At 39.7% G+C, this 17,544-nt stretch overlaps 1 protein-coding gene across 1 annotated transcript in view; it reads left to right on the forward strand.

Moving 5' to 3' along the window:
* Positions 1 to 17,544, forward strand: part of LOC109961621 (cadherin-12-like) — a 98,933-nt gene that overhangs the window by 20,088 nt on the left and 61,301 nt on the right. The window contains exon 2 of the mRNA XM_020602592.1: positions 13,877 to 14,307. Within this exon, the coding sequence (XP_020458248.1) occupies positions 14,062 to 14,307 (246 nt within the window). The 5' untranslated portion in view covers positions 13,877 to 14,061. The remainder of the gene's footprint in view (positions 1 to 13,876; positions 14,308 to 17,544) is intronic.

The following is a 17,544-nucleotide window of genomic DNA, read 5'->3' on the forward strand; positions in this document are numbered from 1 at the left end:
ACAACAAAAATTCGCAGAAAGCGCTTGAGGGTGAGGCACACTTTCCAAACTATTCTACACACAGTGGCCTTACTAATGTGCTCTGCATCCCCGATGTTATAAAGAAAACTGCCGTTTGCAACTAATCGTAATGCAACACAAAGCATCTGCTCGGATGTAAGAGCACGGCCACGATGGGTGATGTGTCTGATGTATGGGTGGATAAGATTATTGATGATTAATAGGTAGGCCTATTTAAACACCTTCCACTTTAAAAAAGGGCGGAGACCGGAGGAAACTCTGGGTTTCCTGAACAAAACCTGCTCCCAACCAGGTTAGGTTCACAGAGTAAGTTGCCATAGTAACTGACTCTGAGTTTAGATTACCTCTCTTTGTGAAACGGGTTTAACTTACCCCGCTTTCACGGGTTTAAGTTACCTCCGTTTCTGAAACCGAAAACTCAGAGTTTCCCTCATTTCGGGGTTAACAAACTCTGAGTTTTGACAAAACCGCCTTCTTGAAATAGGCCCCTGGTGTGTGTGTGTGTGTGTGTGTGTTTCTAGTATGCTAAACGGGCCAGGTGGTCATCTCAGGTTGTAGGCCCCCCTGTCTCTGCAGGACACCCCATGACAAAGCAGAACTTGGAATATGCTAAGCGGGTCTAGGTGAAAGTGCAAAACAGGCCAACAGGTCTTTGTTAAAATGTAAAATAGGCTGTCGGGTTACTTGGAGATACAGACATCTGTCTCCACAGAAGTTGCAGCATGCAGTTCCAAAGTTTCACTCAGCACAATACAGCAGTCATCAATACAGTTAATATGTATAAGCAAGGAAAATAAAGGTATGAAAAGTAACTAGAAGAAAATGAAGAACTGAAAAGTGACTAAAGGAAACTAGAGTAAGGAAAAGTAACTAAAGCTTATAAAGTAACTAGAGCCTATAAGAATCAAACCTTACACTAGTTGTTTACTAAGTGAATTATAATAATGACAAATCTAAGCTGTCAGTGCAATTACAATATTAATGTTACTGTATCTACTACTATGTACTATTACTTCTCCTATTAGTAAACCTAACTCATGCCTCAATAGCACACAAATGATAGTAATAAAACACCATTTACAAAGATGAACCAAAGATTTCTTAAACTGTGGTATTTAATAACTCAGGTTTTGCCGTTTTTGTCCCAAAGTTTCTAGAAATATCAGATCGCATTGGATTATGTGTAAGTTTTTATAATGCGAGCAGTGCTGTCTCACAGATAAAAATGTGCATGTTGAAGTGCATTCTCAGGATTCTGAATAATGTAACAATAGGATGCAATATATAATCCATTTCCCTCAGTGCATCACATTAAAATGTTAATTAAATGCTGCCCTTTTAAATGGGTAAAACAACTACAGTATATGATTCATTACCTGCCTCATTTCCCTCCCTTGATTAGCGTAATACCAGCAAATCACTCCATGTCTCTAACACTTAATGCAGGCTTCCTTGGATAACATTTGATGATCTCTTTGTCAGGCAGACATTGCTTTTACTAGAGTGAGTTTTTTCTTCAATAACCACAACATCAGGTGGGTTACACTGTGGTCATGTCAGCCCTGTGATAGACTCATGACCTGTCTCAGGTGGACCCTGCCTCTCGCTCAGTGTCAGCTGGGATTGGCTCCAGCCCCCCTGCGACCCTATCCAAGAATAAGCGAAATAGATAATGGATGTTTGGCGTAATGACCTTTTGATATCCCTGACAATCTCTGCATCCATTTAAGAACTTTTTTAAGACAAAGGCATAAAAAATAACAAGTTGGGTATTTACTAATGTGTTTTGTCATAGAACAAAACATGGCAATGCACTGACCTTGTGTTAACCACAGACCTTACTTCCCATGTCTAACCAAAAACCCACTGACTTCAGGGTGAGAGAACCAGAAGTGCAAAAATGTTAACTCAGTTCCGGGTTTCAGGACTCACGGCTGTGGCGCTCTAATGAGAGAGCCTTCTTGTCAGTCTCGGTCTCTTATCTGTTGCTTCTAACAGCACCAGGAAAACTCAGGACTTTGATTATCTTTTTTTGTTGTAAAAGAAAATTAACATAACCATATTCAGCAGTGTAATATTTAGTAGGAATTGTGCAATATTTCTGTGTTGCAGGAGATGCAGATGTTTCATTTCAGATTTAACATCGCCTTGCCTTAGATACTGAAGAAATGAATGAGATGGATCTGGTAATTCCTTAGCCTTCATTCTAATGAATCAGAGCTGATAAGGAAAGGCCACAGCAAGCATTCCTGACCACAAAGACAGAGTACAACTGAGTGGCAATGTCAAAGCAGCAGCATGCAGAGGAAGATTATTGTTATCAGACCAACAACATGTGGGTTTAAAGTTACATGGGGACTGGCATGTTCTGTTCCTGTGCTACAGATGTATCAACAGTTCTGAAGAGTGGAGATAGGAGAAAGCAACTCACCAGGTGTCGTACAGAACTATGTTCCTGCAGGAAAAATTGATGGCAGGGGTAAGAAGGGAGGAAGGCATGATGAAGCCTTTCACTGCCGCCAGTCCATATCAATGCATCCAGGAAAGCTGTGGCACCACACTGTGTGCAGACAGTGCACTGTGTGTATTTTTCCCTCTGCTGGTACAATGATAGTAACAAGGCTGACACCTTCAGTGAGGGAAATCTCTGCATAGCTTCTATCTAAGTCCAGATGGGAAATACAGTCTGTCCCCCAAGGAAAACATTTAAACATTTTATTTAAAAGTACTAGATGTCAAAACTGTAACTGTACCATCTCTACCACCATGAATCCATAGCTCAGCCACAGATTCCTACCTGATAGTATGATGATTTTATTTCAGTGCAATATTTCCCTCTTCAGTGATCTCTGTGGACTGGTTTAAAGATTTTCTCCTTAGCAAGCTTAGTTTTACACAGCCTGCTCTGTCTACAGCACAGACAAACAGTGTCAGAATTTCACTGCAAGGCTTTATTTGTGTTCAGTTAGTGACATCTTTTCTTTTACAGTGTGTCAACATGATAAGCAGTCTTCATTTGAGATTAAATTTCCATGTAACCGAGGTAGAATAGGAGGACGAAAACACATCTCAATCCTAGCATGCATGCTGTGCCAGAAGCATCATCCTGGTGCAAAAAGGGGACAGTTAAAATTTGCATTTAGATTACTGTGGTAATAGAAAACCAATGGTGATGGATCTTGTTCTGGAAAAGAGACTAATGTGGCTGTATTATGAATAAAATTGTAAAGTTAAACACCGACTCTGTATGAAAAGATGTTTAATGGAATCGTCCTAATCAATCACAGTCGGACAGTAACAGCTAAGCCATTATTAATATTTGGAAAACATTTTACATAGAAGAAGCAAAGGTTATGATACTGAATTAAACAACGCTGTGAATACTGTACAGTTACTGTTAGGCAGTATATTATGTCTTCGGCCAAATAGCCACTGCTTATTGTTTGGTTATGTCCTCATCTAAATTGTGCAGAAAGTTTAAACTTACTTTTTCAACCTAATTCTTCAGACTGTGTAATAAAAACACCAAGCTATAATATGGGGAAATATAAATTACTATTTCAGCTGATTTGCATGTTAAATTGGGCAATATAACTTGAAGCCTCTGGAAATGGTAAATCTACTATATTTTAGTTATGAGTCATTTGCGACAGACAAGTGCAGATTTTCACATTCATGAGCACCACATTGTTAGCTCAGACCAAAAGGGCTTAATTTGTTTGCAGTTCTCCCCTGTCCTCCAATCACAAATGTGACATCAGAGCATCAGCATCAGAGCCACTTAATTAAACATCACCAAGCCTCTAGACATACACGCTTTTTAGAGCCACCTTCAAATAATAAAACAATACAGAATTAATCAGGAAAGTGATCCCATCGGCTGTGGCTATCTCTGTGGAAGGGAAAATATAAACGAAAGGAAAGAAACAGTGTAGCACAGTTTGGAGAAAATGTGCATCAGTCTATTCTGTATACTTTTCAAGGTAGGGGAGAACTTGTAGCACAGCAGGTGCAAGGTGCATTCAAACGACAAAATGGAGCAGCTAGAGGAGAGACTTCCCTACAAAGTCAGAAAATATAAACATTATTCCACGTGTTTCGCCACCTTTCTTCCTTGCCGATTTCCGTTTACTGTCTTCTTCTGCATTTTCTGTACTTTGTTGTTTGAGCAACCCTTAATTAGAATGTTCTAGCAAGTATAAAAGCAACAGCTATCCACATGTCTCCACCTGATGGCGCATGCATTTACATACATGCAGAGATACATAAGTATAATTCTGGCTTCATTCCATACCACCTGCATTATAAACTAGTAGTGGCACAGATAGAAGTTTAGAGAGATAATTTATGTACAAATTGACACAGATAAACTTGGTACTATTATTCACTGCAGAGGTGAAGTTGTTGGCCCTATTTAAGCTGGAGGTGCCTGGATGCTACGTCTATGTAAGTACATTTAACAACAACTATATTTGATGTGAAGTGAGATCAAAAAGACAAAAAACTGAGGGAAGCGTTGAGGCTGCTCATAATACCAACGTTACAACTCCATTATGAGCAATTCTTAATTAGAACAGACTGGTGGCTTTAAAAATGCCACAAAAGTGAATGTGGCAGGGGTTTTTTCTGCTGCCATTAAACAAACTCTCCCCTTCTTTTTCTCTCTCTCATACCTAATTTATTGCCATCTGCTCAGTTATAAATCTGAACACAGACTGACTTGCTCACCCTAGCTTTATCTGTTAACATTTAACAATACCTAATTAAACGAAAATGGAAAACACATTGGCTGAAAAATGTTCCGGCCGGATAATGACAGTCATAATAGTTTGGGATATATGTCTGTCTCAGCAAGGAGCTGCAGTTATTAGATCAGGGTAATTAAAAGAAGACAACAGCTGCAATAGACGGAGGCTGTTCAGCTGTGATTAAAGAGGCCAGACTGCAGTATATCAATTGTTTTTTCATAAGGTTACATCTGTGCAAATATCTGTGTAAAATACACATTCTCATTTTACTTCTGAAAGTTGATTATTAAAACCCTGCAAATAATGAAACTGCTCTTTGTATAGTCTGATCAAAGCCCCCACTGGACGTAAGATTCGGCTTCATCAATCTGTTAAAACAACAAGAATTTGTTTTCTTATGTTATTGCCGTTTAGGGCATTCTCCAGAACAGCCAGGTTTTTAGTGGGCAAGTCATAGAGATGCACAGGAGATGTGTAGAGTCCCAGACTGTCATGACGGGTAGGCCCCACTATATGTAACCACATCCTGAGTCGGTATTTCATATTCTTGTGCACCTATCTGTGAATGCGAATGCATGCAGTTCAGACTTGATTAATGAAAAGGAATGCATGTCTGAAAGGGAGTAACAATAACACAATTGACTGTGCCAGATCAGCTCCACAATATTGAATCACCACCAAGCTGATTCAATACAAGGCTTAGAGGGTGATATTACTGTACATCCACCAGCAGCTGGAATTGAGCAGCAGCAATTGAGCAGGTGGTTCAAGTTTAGGTTCACGTTTATTATCGTTTCCACACACACACACACACACACACACACACACACACACACACACAGACAAAGAAAACGTATTATCTGAGCTCAGTGCAACATAGAACAGACGTACAAACACCACACAGCCTTATGACTAAGAGTGAGCACTCATATATTAGCAGCAACAACTTAGAAACAAGGTCCAGTGGTTTTTCTTCTTGTGTTGAAAACTTAACATGGTGGAATTTTAGCAAAATAGTCTTTATAGCTGCATTATTAGTCACCAGTGATATCTGCTGTCTGTTGATCACTGATGTCACTGTACAGCTCTCGCACCAGCAAACTGCAGTATTTCCTGAATGTCGGGAGTAGCACCATTAAATGACCTTCATGATGGCAACAGGAAATTTGTGGTTCCACTGACTCTAAGATTATTGCATCCAGTGGGACTGTGGTAGCAGAAAATAAAAATTATTCTATTATTTGACTGTGTCACCTGCTTTGCGGTTTGGCAGAGAAAACAAGTCATTCCCTGATTTTTGTTAATCTTTTTTTTACGCCCTGGAAAAGCAACTAAGGTACATTTGCACTGCTGTACATTAAGTACCTCCTTTGGGTGGCATAAACAAAAATATTTCCCAAATTTTACTATAGGATTTTAATGTTTTTCCTCCACCCTAAACATGTTACTAAACTATGAAACTGCCATTTAATCCTTAATTAGCCCCTAACTCAGATACTATAACAGTGCTTAGTTTTGCACAGGGAATTTCAAGTGTATTAAAGAATTGCTTTTGCCAAAATGTCTCAAACTTTTCTTAGTCCTGCTGTAACATTGACATTAAACAGTAGATTTTGTATCTTTCCAGCCCATCCTTATTCCCAGGGCATCAAATACTGATTGTAGCCAGGTGGTAAACATGTACTAAGGGTAGATAAATAAATAACTAAATCATTTTCCACTGGTGGTGAAAGGTCCCCTAAAGGTTTTCAACATTCAAATTTTCATGTAATGTTTATGGTTTTCCTCTTAATGTAACACCATTCAATTTTGGTGATGTTATGTAAAAGTAACCTATAGTGGGCTACTTGAGTTTAATGTCACCTAGTACCTGGGCCACTAGATGGCAGTATGGAATGAGATGCGTACGTTCCGCCAAAGTTGACCAAAAGCATTGTGGTCCCTTCCTTCTGTACACTGGACTGAGCTTGAGAATGGAGTGCCGTTTTTTTTTTAACCTATGTAAGTAAATATGCTGAAGTCTTGTTGGATTCTCTTGTGTCAACACTTTAAAGAAGTCATCTATCAAAATTCTGACAAGACGGTGTATTATAGATGCTGATGGTGCTGGCGACTAGGTGTCCAACATAGAGCTGGTGAGCTTCTGGCAGGATGTTAGTGTCTTTACGTATGTGAATGTGGCATTTTATGGATTTTTGGTGACTGTTTGGCTATTTGGTTTTTTACAGATTATTTTATTTTGTTTGAGTTATTCCATATTTTTAATTTTAAAATAAACTGTGACCTGCTGGACATTGAAGCTGTGAGGACCCCAGTAATTGTGTCCCATGTGGCAACCATTTTCCCCGGGCTACATGACGACATGTCAAGTACCTTTAGCATCTCATAGAGGCACCAGAGGCTACCTTTGGCATCCATATGACACACAGAGTTTTCAATAGAGTATCCACTCGCATCGGTATTTAATGCTCAGAGCAAGAGTCTGTAGTATACGAAGGGAGAAAGTTTGTGTTAGGAGATAGGTCAAACAAACATCAAACTTTCCCATGGGAGAGTGGAGTTCGCACCCAGTATGTAATGAAATGTTTTTAATCACTGAGTGTTTTAACGTAAGCCATGATATTTACCATGTAAATTTGGGCCGTAAGACAACCATGTCTTTTCTTGCGTATGGACAGGGGTGGACTGACGCTGTTCTCTAATGGAAGCCCAGAGCATTTTTATGGAGGCAAAGGCACCCTTTAGCATCAGTATGATACACAGAAGGTACTTGAAAAACATCAGTACTTGACGCCTTGGGGATGAGGATGTGTTGCTCTTTCACAAACTGATTATACTCCTCACTAGTAATCTAGGAAGATATTTTGTAGATGCTTTGTAGAGACCAGATACTTCAGTTGTTTTGTGTGAATTCCCTTTTCACCTAGAAAAGTGCAGGTGCTTGACATCTTGCCCAGTGCCACGTAATTTGCCTTGCCTTCTGCAACCTCTGTCAGTAGTTAGCATCACCTTCAGCAATATAACACACTGTTCAGAACTCACCCTTACAGTGTGCCTTTTCTTAGTTCAGACTGAAACAGGGCTTTCAAGATGTGTGCTGACAGGTCCACACATTCACGCCATTTATTTTAATGTACATCAATTTTGTTGAGATCTGAGTATATCATCAGCTCTGACACAAACAACAGGAACTACTTTTGACTTGCTCCACCTTTAGGGATATGCTTTTCTATATGTGCAATATGTCATAGATAACCCATAGCGAGTAAGAGTTGAGACTTAAAATTCAGATCACCTGCACCTGTTTAGAGGGTGTGTATATTTCTATTTTTATCTATTTATATCTGTTGCATCACAGACTTTGTTGGCAGGGACTTGTTCATGCTGGGGATAGCTGAGTCAGTTGTGGTGCTTCTTTATTGCCTCGGGCTAGTTTTGTCTCTACAGCTAAGCCTTCAGTATCTTCAAGGGGGAAAAGTTCAGTCCCCGACAGAGAGCAGCCTTCGTTCAGTAGGGCACATAGCTCATTTAATTCTCATCATTACCAGATTATGTTCAAGGAGATATATGATCTAAGAGCTGCATATACTAAATGATATGAGGGTCCTAAACTGACAAAATTGAACTGATGAAGCCATATCTTTTAAGTCTATAATCAAGTCTGTTAATCCAGCCTCATGGTGAAATGGAAACGATGTGAGAAGAGGTAATCCAAGGTTTCAACATGTCAGGAAAGCACCTTTTCCCCACAGTAGAAATACATTAAAAATTATTATTATTAAAACATTATTATGGCCTGGTTTAGTCAATTGAATTTTGACTGAACCAGGAGGTTTATGGTCATAGGTTCTTAGAACAACATGTGTTCTGCCAGAATCCCTGTCACAAGTCTAATATTTCAGCCGTCCATCACACACGTTACAGAAGTGATGCACTTCATTTAAAATCATTCCAGGTGTCTACACACAACATGTCACATAATGACAGCAACAAGTTGTTTTACTTTTGCTTGTGGTTCATGGCTGCAACCTGGAGCATTTGTTTCTGGCTTGCACTCATAAGAGACATTGAATAAGTTTAATAATTTCTCAGTATAAGTTCACTTTGATAAGAGTTATGTAAAACAGAAAGGGATGAGGTCAAAAATTACAAATGAAAGGAAGAACCTGTCAGCCCCTCAGATTAAGTCACAGGGTCAGAATTGGATCTAAATGCTCGAGTACTGTCTGCCTGGATGACAGCAGTTGCCTGTCTACTAATGGTGCGCCATAGCTGCCTTGGGGCAACAGGGCTGCCTCATTTTTCTGTAGGTGCCTGTCTTTTACTGCTCCATAGCACATCTCTTGATTAGAATATAAAACCTCAGATGTCAAAGACTTGATCAAACATAGATGAGCACTGGGTTATGTGTGTTACCTGGTCTGCAATGTGAAATGCAAGTATTACACGAAGTTTTTGCAAGGCGGGATGTTGAGACGCTTGGGAGAGCACAGGCACAACCACGTATACACACTTAGTGCCATTTTCAGTGGCATGCTAGAAAAAAGACTGTCCTCCTGTACAATATTACATTATTGGTTGTTTTTCCAGTAGGTTATTATGACAAACGTGCTATTAGAAGAAAAAAAAAAAAAGAAGAACCATCTGGCTCGGTTCAGGTATCCACACTCTAACGCCAATACTGATCCGGAAGATTATCATAGGACATCTTTAGCTGAAATATCACTGAACAATACGTTGTGATAATTAAATGTTTGTGTATTTTTATTTCTTATTTTTATTTTTTTAAAGGGAGATACCATTTGTGACTCACCCACTACTATAAAAAGAATTTTCTTAAAGGTGACATTTCTGTAGTCCAACATAGTTAAATCACTGGAACCTGTAAAACTGTACTTCAAACACAGCTTGGCCAACACTACCAAAATGCTTTGCAGTATCTTTTTCCAGTGATGACTTATTGGTTCTGCCTACATAGCACTTTAGTTAAGTAAGCATCAAGACACATTTATCACAGAAATAGCCTTGGCAAAGAGAGTAGTTGCCATTTGTCACTATTAAAAGAAAGTGTTTTGGCTTGTTGTCTTAGTGTTCTAATGAACCCAATGAAAGATAGACTTGTTCTTCCACAGGACAAATCTATGGTTACAAAAACCCAGTAGTAGCATTCAGTAGTGTCGTCATCTCTTTTAAATCACCAAGATAATTTTTGGGTAAATCAGTTTTTCAGTAAGGAAGTAAAGTGTTGTGCTGTTTGTCAAAACGAGGACATGGACAAAATAAGAGAAACCCTTGTCAGTAAATAACAAATCAGCAGTAGTCTCCCTGTAGCATTATCCTACAAGTGCTCAATTGTTTAGAGAACTTCTCATTAAGCCTTTTTGAGTGTAAGCGCAGTAGAACCGCTCAGTCTGAGGGGTGACACTGTCAAAATAAAAGCCCATCATATTCCTGGTAGGAGTGCTCACAACATTTCATATCCTCCACCAACTGTAACAACTGCCCAGATATAATATGAGTTGAAAGCATATTTTGGCTCTCCCCAAACATAATGTGCGTGGGATGTCTACAGAAAAAGTGGGGGAGATGACTCATCACATCATATTAATGTTTCCATTGTTCAGGGAACCAAGTTTTGTTCCCTTTACAGCTTTGTGCACAAGCCTTGCATACAAGCAGGACTCCACTGAATATCATATAAAGACAAAAAAAAAAAACAACAACATACCAACTGTGGTGTTTTGCATCTCAAGTGTCATTGTTTCACATCTACACATTCACATAGAAAAAAGCGCCTTGGTTTTATGTAAGGCCGACCTCATAGCTGGAGTCTGACTGCATCGTACATGTATATTATTAAATAACAGACATCTTATACACCATTCATTACTTTGGTTACAGTATAAGCTACACATGTGGTGCTCTTTGACAGTTTAGCTTGACTGGCCAGCTGTGTTGTAACTCCCATTTTCATTACATTGCTTCCACCTACACTTCTCCTCGCAGTCTTCCCCTGAAGGGTTTCAGTCATATTACAGTCTTCTTTGTCCTTGCCCTTGCAGACACGATGGCCCCACGGTGATTTTCCTCACTAACACTCTTCCTTCATCTCCTCAGCCTTAGTGTACACATTTTTGTATCAGTCAGGACTGTAGTTCAGTTGAGGACACTGTTTTGACCATTGTGACAATGCTGAACCTCAACACACATTATACAGCATATATAAGATGAGCCTTCACTGCTGGTACAATCAGATATTGAGAACAATGTGAACTGTACTTCTTTGCTACTGGTGGTACTTTTGTACTGGTATGTTACTTTTTCTATCCATCCGTCCATTATCTATACCGCTTATCCTGAATAGGGTCACGGGGGCTGGATCCAATCGCAGCTACCACTGGGACAGGGTGCACCCTGGATAGATCACCAGTCTAGCAGCCAGTTCTTTTTTTTTTTTTTAATTGCTGAGAATTGTTGATTGCAAAGAAAAAATCCTAAGGAACATGCTTAGTTTTCTTACAATGACCATTGAAAAATGCTAAATGAGAGATTGTATAGAGTCACTGAAGCTAGTGGAACCAAAGTTCGTCACCGGGCGTGACGACGTGACTCTGGTTCTCTATAGTACTCAAATTAAACTAGCGTAAATGCACAACTAAAATCAGGTTCTGATCATGGCAAATTGAATCAACAACATGATGAATGATTGCAGACTATAAGCTTACATGATTTATAAAAACAAATAGCTGACATTTCAACCAAGAGGTTAAACAGGTTACTAGTGTCAAACAAACATGTGAGCACATAAATGTTTGTTTGACACTAGTAACCTATTTAATTCACTTTGAAGAAAAATGGTGGGTTGAAATATTGCTGTTTTATTTTATAAATCATGTAAGTTTATAGTCTGACATTCACATTTTAAAGACAACAGACACATTTTATTATTTTACCAAGCAACAAATCTAGCACTCACTTCTACTTTTATAAACAAAATCATTAAATTCTTGCTATGTTCTCTTACACGGGTCCATAACCTTATTAAAACAACTTAGATTACTTCTGTGAAAGACATGTCCACAATGCAAACCACTTCAGCTGTTTAAAAAGGAAGGGGAAAAAAGAGAAACAGAAATGCCTTCCCACATATCTATCAAGAAATGAAAGTGTATGCTAAACAAGAACCTGATCCAGATGACTCATTTCTCCCCTCCAGAAGTCAGTGCCTACTTATTTGTTTGTCATGTTTATGGAAGCCTTGACGACTAATAACTTTCTGTGGGAGCCTCATGTGGGTGGTAATCTGCGCCAGCAGATCGGCTGGCCATATGTTCTTTGATTATTGAAGGTGATGTGTGAGAAAGCTGTCAGCCCACTGCCTTACATTATCTGAAGTAGACACACAGGTCAAGGCTCAAAAGCAAACCCAACACATGCTAATGAACCGATCTCATAAAATATGCATCAATCCCTCCCCAAACTGTTCAGCGGCAGAGACGTGATTTTGCAGGAATTATAGGAACAGTCGTTTTCTATTATGTTGAAGCTAAATGAGGAATGACCTGAGGGAGAGTCGTGTCTTACCCGTGTCAGGATAGATCCTGCCAATTTTGCATGAAGAACTTTGCACATCAGTTTTGACTTTTAAGACATTGTGGTGACAGAGAGAATAAATGGATGTGGGTGCACAGCATAACCTTGGTGAAGCAATCTCCCTCTGAAGCCGATGTTCCACATCTGTATAATTAATCAAAGACAATGATGTCAATGAGGGCTTCAGTTATACAATTAAAGCAGCGCTGTCTTCCATTACTGTACGGTGTATAAGTGTGTTAGGAGGAAGAGAAGAACAGTAAACCAGGTGTGGCATCCATTAGCTCCATTCTTGTGGTTCTTATTTCAGAGCAATTAAGCGTCTCCTAACAAGGCCAGAGCTGAGTGCTTGAGTGTTGATATGGTCGTCAGGATGGCAAACAAGGTATGAACAGCAACAATACAATAGCTCTTTGCTCGGTAATGAATGAGGCTTAACTAATTAGGTTGGTTCTGCAATATTTCTTTTTCCTCTATGCCTCAGGCTGTATAATGAATGACTGCTAAATTATGAAATCTTGTTTTTTGTCCTCTTCATAATAAAATGTGCTATTGAGGATTTAAAACCACATTTTACATCTATAGCTCACACTGTTCAGAATAAACCCACTGAGCCTGGTGGATTTTGGTGTTATAGTTTTACTGTTTTATTAATTAGCTTACACATACTGTATTACTGATAGGACAAATTATTCACTGCCAGTATTTTCTTTCGTTGGGTTCAAAGATGTCAGATCACTTGTATCAGATCTCTAGTCTAAAGTATATTGCTAATGGTCTGCTTTAAGACTGAGATCTAATCTACTTACACTGTTAAGGGGGAGTATGTGAAGGCAACACACTGGAAGAAAGGACAAATTAATATTGCATATCTATAAGCTGTATTATCGATTGGTCATGCATTTATATACAAGTTACCTTTTTCATAGAGCATGTCTGTCAAATGTCATGCAGCCACAAGCGGAACCATCTTCTGTGGCCACCGGCTGTTAAATCTGTTGCAAAATCATTAAAAATCATTTTGAGCATTCTGCCTTGCACTGACATCATTTTGACATATGAAGTGCATCGTGCTGTATCTTCAGATGGTTGCCTGCAACCGGTGTAGTGCAACAACTGCACATTTTTGTCAAGTTTGAATAAATAAATACTTTTTTTTTTGTCAATTTTCAGCATGTTCGATCAAAAAAATAAAACAAATACAAGGCCTGTGAAGCAAGACTCATTAGCACCATCTATTCATCTAATTCATTACATTACTTCCAACCTCTACCCACAGTCAAGGAACTGCAGTATCACTGACAGGTCTCTGGAATACAGTGCCTGTAATTCACAGCAAAAACACAGCCACTAAAGAGACACCTAACCTTTCTAATTAGAACATGTCCAAGAGAACTGTCCAGTGCATCACTGAAGAATATTTATAACAGTTATGCTTATGTTTGAGAATGTCAGTACCATTGTTCATCTTGGGCCAGCTTGGACTATGTACGTATTTGTTTTCTTTCCTTCAGGTGATGAGCTCCATAAATCTCAAGTGGTAACCTGACAGACCCAGGAAGGCTACCTCAGAGTTTACCACACTTGGCACAGACCCCACCTCACCCATTCCCTATAATCACCTTCACAGTTTGTTTCGGTGTGGCTCAGCTCTCATCACTGGACTTCAACTTGGGGACCTGAACCTCACAGAGTGCCAATGCTAACAAGGAGCTGCCTGCTGCTGTTCCTGTGGATTCTTGTCGACGAAGTCTCGGTCTCTGCTTTATGTCCACCTTCACAGGCACTGGGATGGAGCAGGACAAAGAGGGAGCGCGCCAGGAGCTTGGTGGGCCCAATGAGGAACGGAGCAGCCGGATTTCAGCGGGTCAAAAGGGGTTGGGTGTGGAACCAGTTCTTTGTGCTGGAGGAGTACATGGGGTCAGACCCTCAGTACGTGGGCAAGGTAAAAAAGACTTATTTTTCCAGTTATTTATAGTGTAGGAGAAGTAATAAATCACACAGTAAGGAGTGTGGGCGAAACTGAACTGATGGTTAATGGAGGGAGTGGAAGTATATGAGGGAGAATAAGAGAAAAGAAATAAAAAACAACACTAATGTAGGATATGTTTAAAATTATTCTGGGCCCAATATCACCAAAAAAAATCAGCACAATATATTTATTTATTAATGATACACCTATTTAATCAGTGTAGCAATACACTAGATAAGCCTGAACAAAATATTTGTATCAAAGAAAAGATTGATCAACTCTTCCTATTTAACCTATTTCCATCAATCTAATCAACCAATGCTCTTGTTGTAAAACGGTCCTTTTTGTGTTCATGCTTTATGGTATAACTTGTCTCAGGCATGAGAAAAGTACATGCTAATGGAGCTGCACCTCCATGATTGACTAGCGAGACACACATGACATTGAAGTGATGAGAGAATCGATGGCGTGGTAGAAATAAATTTAGGTGACAGTCCTTGTAAAGCTGTCAGAACATTGTAGTTATGAGCCAGAGAAGATGCTGACAACAATAAAAGGACAGTGAGACCCAATAGCCTGAAATGAATTCAGACTGATGTACATCCCACACTTACAATATTTATGCCCCCACCCCCAAGCCTTAGCAATCTCTGCTTTTAGAAGAAGATTTGTTATTCTCCGCTGTGACTTAAGGTATCCATGAGTAAACTGTGTGTGGGTTTAAGGCTAAAGTTGTAATTTGGCACTCTTGGTTTACATAGGATAATAATAAGACTAACTTATTTGCCACAGTGCCACTGCAGTCAGCCCTGACAAGCCATACAGCTTGTGGGAGTCTCTGAGGCTAAAGGCGGGAGGAGGGTTGTTGTCTGCTCCACTCCTAAGTCACTTAATTCCGGGCTGCTGCACTGCTTCAAAATAATTGACTGATTCTTTGCCATTTGGAGATGACTTCCTCAGACCTTTTGTCAGGAAAATCTCAAAGGACAGGCTTTCACTATGAAATAACTGTAGCTATAACAAGATAAAAGTTGCAGTTACTTTAATAGACCACAGGTGTTAGTGCATCAAATGATTGTTTTATAGTACATCAGTGCCTAATTGTGGTAATGTATGCACTACGGAGTGTGAGTTCCATTCAGTGACCTGGAGTACTGTACGGTTCAGGAGATGGCCACGTTCCCCTCAGTGGCAGCTATGATCTTTTCAATGAAAAGCAATGACACTTAATAATGTTGCTAGCTGTCTTGAATGCTTCATGATAGGGCTGGATGATAAATGGTTTTGTGAGTGTGATTTAGTGTATGCAATCTTTTTCTCACGTGACAATGATTCTGCCGTGTTTGCATTAGCAGCGAGCAGTCCCTTGCATCAGACTAACCACCTCCTTTTCTTTGTTAAGCTGCATTAACCGGTAACCGCAAAGTGATTTATTTCTGCCTCAACTGCTATTTGGCATCTCAACATTTGAAACAAATTTGCAGGAGGGCACAGAATATCTTTCACAAGGTCAAACACATGTTGTATTTGTTTTTGAATCAGTCTTATTTTCCTATCTACAGCTCGTAGATGTAACACGTTCCTGCTATTGGTTAACGCAGCTTAGGGAGGAAAAGGTGGCGCTTGGTTTGATGCAAACACGGCAGAACCATTGTCACATGAGACTGAGGTCACACAGGGATCTAAATCACACTCACAAAATGATTTATCATGCAGCCCTACTTCATCTTTTTCTCTCAGATTAAAAATTCTGTACTCATCTGAGTCAGTGAACCTAAATAAACTACAGCAAGTATTTGGGTACATTCATCACCATACTGCTTTTTAATCAGTGAGTGTTTTAGCCCAAACCACAATCTTTTCTTGGAGAAATAGTTCAGGATTTTTCAATTTGACAATGTGATTATGCTGCAAAAAGGGAGTCAAAATACACAACTCTTCTTCTATGCAAAAACTCACTCCAAAGTTGGTCTGAGGCTCAAATGCAGCTTCTGTTGTCCCACTCAGCTAATTCAAGTGGTGGTGTATTTCAAAGTATCCTTCCATGGCAGCCCAGCACGTAACTAATAACCAGGGAAACAAAAAATGGAAATTTGGTTTAATTGGACTGTAGCTTTGAAAGATACTCAGTGAGTTTTTGCACAGAACAGAACTTGTGTATTTTGACCCTCATTTTTTGCAGCATGTTTTAGGTGGAAACATTCAGGGCCCGGTCCGCATGGAGAATGTGTTTAGGGATTCATTCAGTTAAACTTTAAAAAGTTCCATAAAACCAAGGTGTTTACTGAAGTTTGGTCAAGTAAGTTTGTCTCATATCAACCAAAGTGGGTTAATGCTGTTCTCTTTTGAAAACCCTGTGCGTCTCATCCAGGGGGGAGACGACAGTGGTGCGGTGGGTAGAGCAGACATCTCCCAACCAGAAGGTTGAAGGTTCGAATCTCGGTGCTGGAAGTCCACATGTCGAAGTGTACTTGGGCAAGATACTGAACCCCCCGCCCCCGACGGTTAGAGCCATCAGTTGAGTTGGCGCCACAGATGACTGCCATCGGTTCTGTACCGGAAACAAATTCCTTGTGTGTAACATACTTGGCCAATAAAGGTCCTTATCCTTATGCCAAAGGTCCAGGACAAAGAAATCATTCTTGATCCTGAGCCACAGGAACATTTTGATTAGAAGTTACTTTGGGCACCAGCATTTCACGAGCCTTTACATGGAGATGATTCTGTCCTGTTGACAGCAGCCACTGTATTGCAGATTAGCAATTCAAGCCCTGACGGCCTAAGGGGGTTAGTGGAACAACCCTGGGTCCTTACAATTAGATAATGCTGAGGCCTTTCCCATCCTGAGCAGTGATTATCTGCAAGAAACATCTGCCATTAGTGATGTGGCTGTAAATCAAGCAAGGCTGTTCTCTCTCACTCTCTATTAAAGCCTCAGCTGAGTTCGGCAGCTATTATCTCGTATCACTGTCTGGCATCATGGCACTTTCCATTTGAACATAATGGTCATGAATTGGTGGTTGACATATTTTCCATAGAATTATACTAATGTGGCATTTCAGAATTCACACAAACGAGCTGTGCTCGTCACTTATCACTAAAAGTGTTGCGACTTGCTAACTAGATGGTAAAACAGCATATAGTGTGTCATGGTTATGCAAGTGGATAACATTTGTAGCACTACAAACAAGAAAATGTGTGTGTGTGTGT

The sequence above is a fragment of the Monopterus albus genome, unplaced genomic scaffold (genome assembly GCF_001952655.1).
Source record: "Monopterus albus unplaced genomic scaffold, M_albus_1.0 scaffold3.1, whole genome shotgun sequence".
NCBI lineage: Eukaryota > Metazoa > Chordata > Actinopteri > Synbranchiformes > Synbranchidae > Monopterus > Monopterus albus.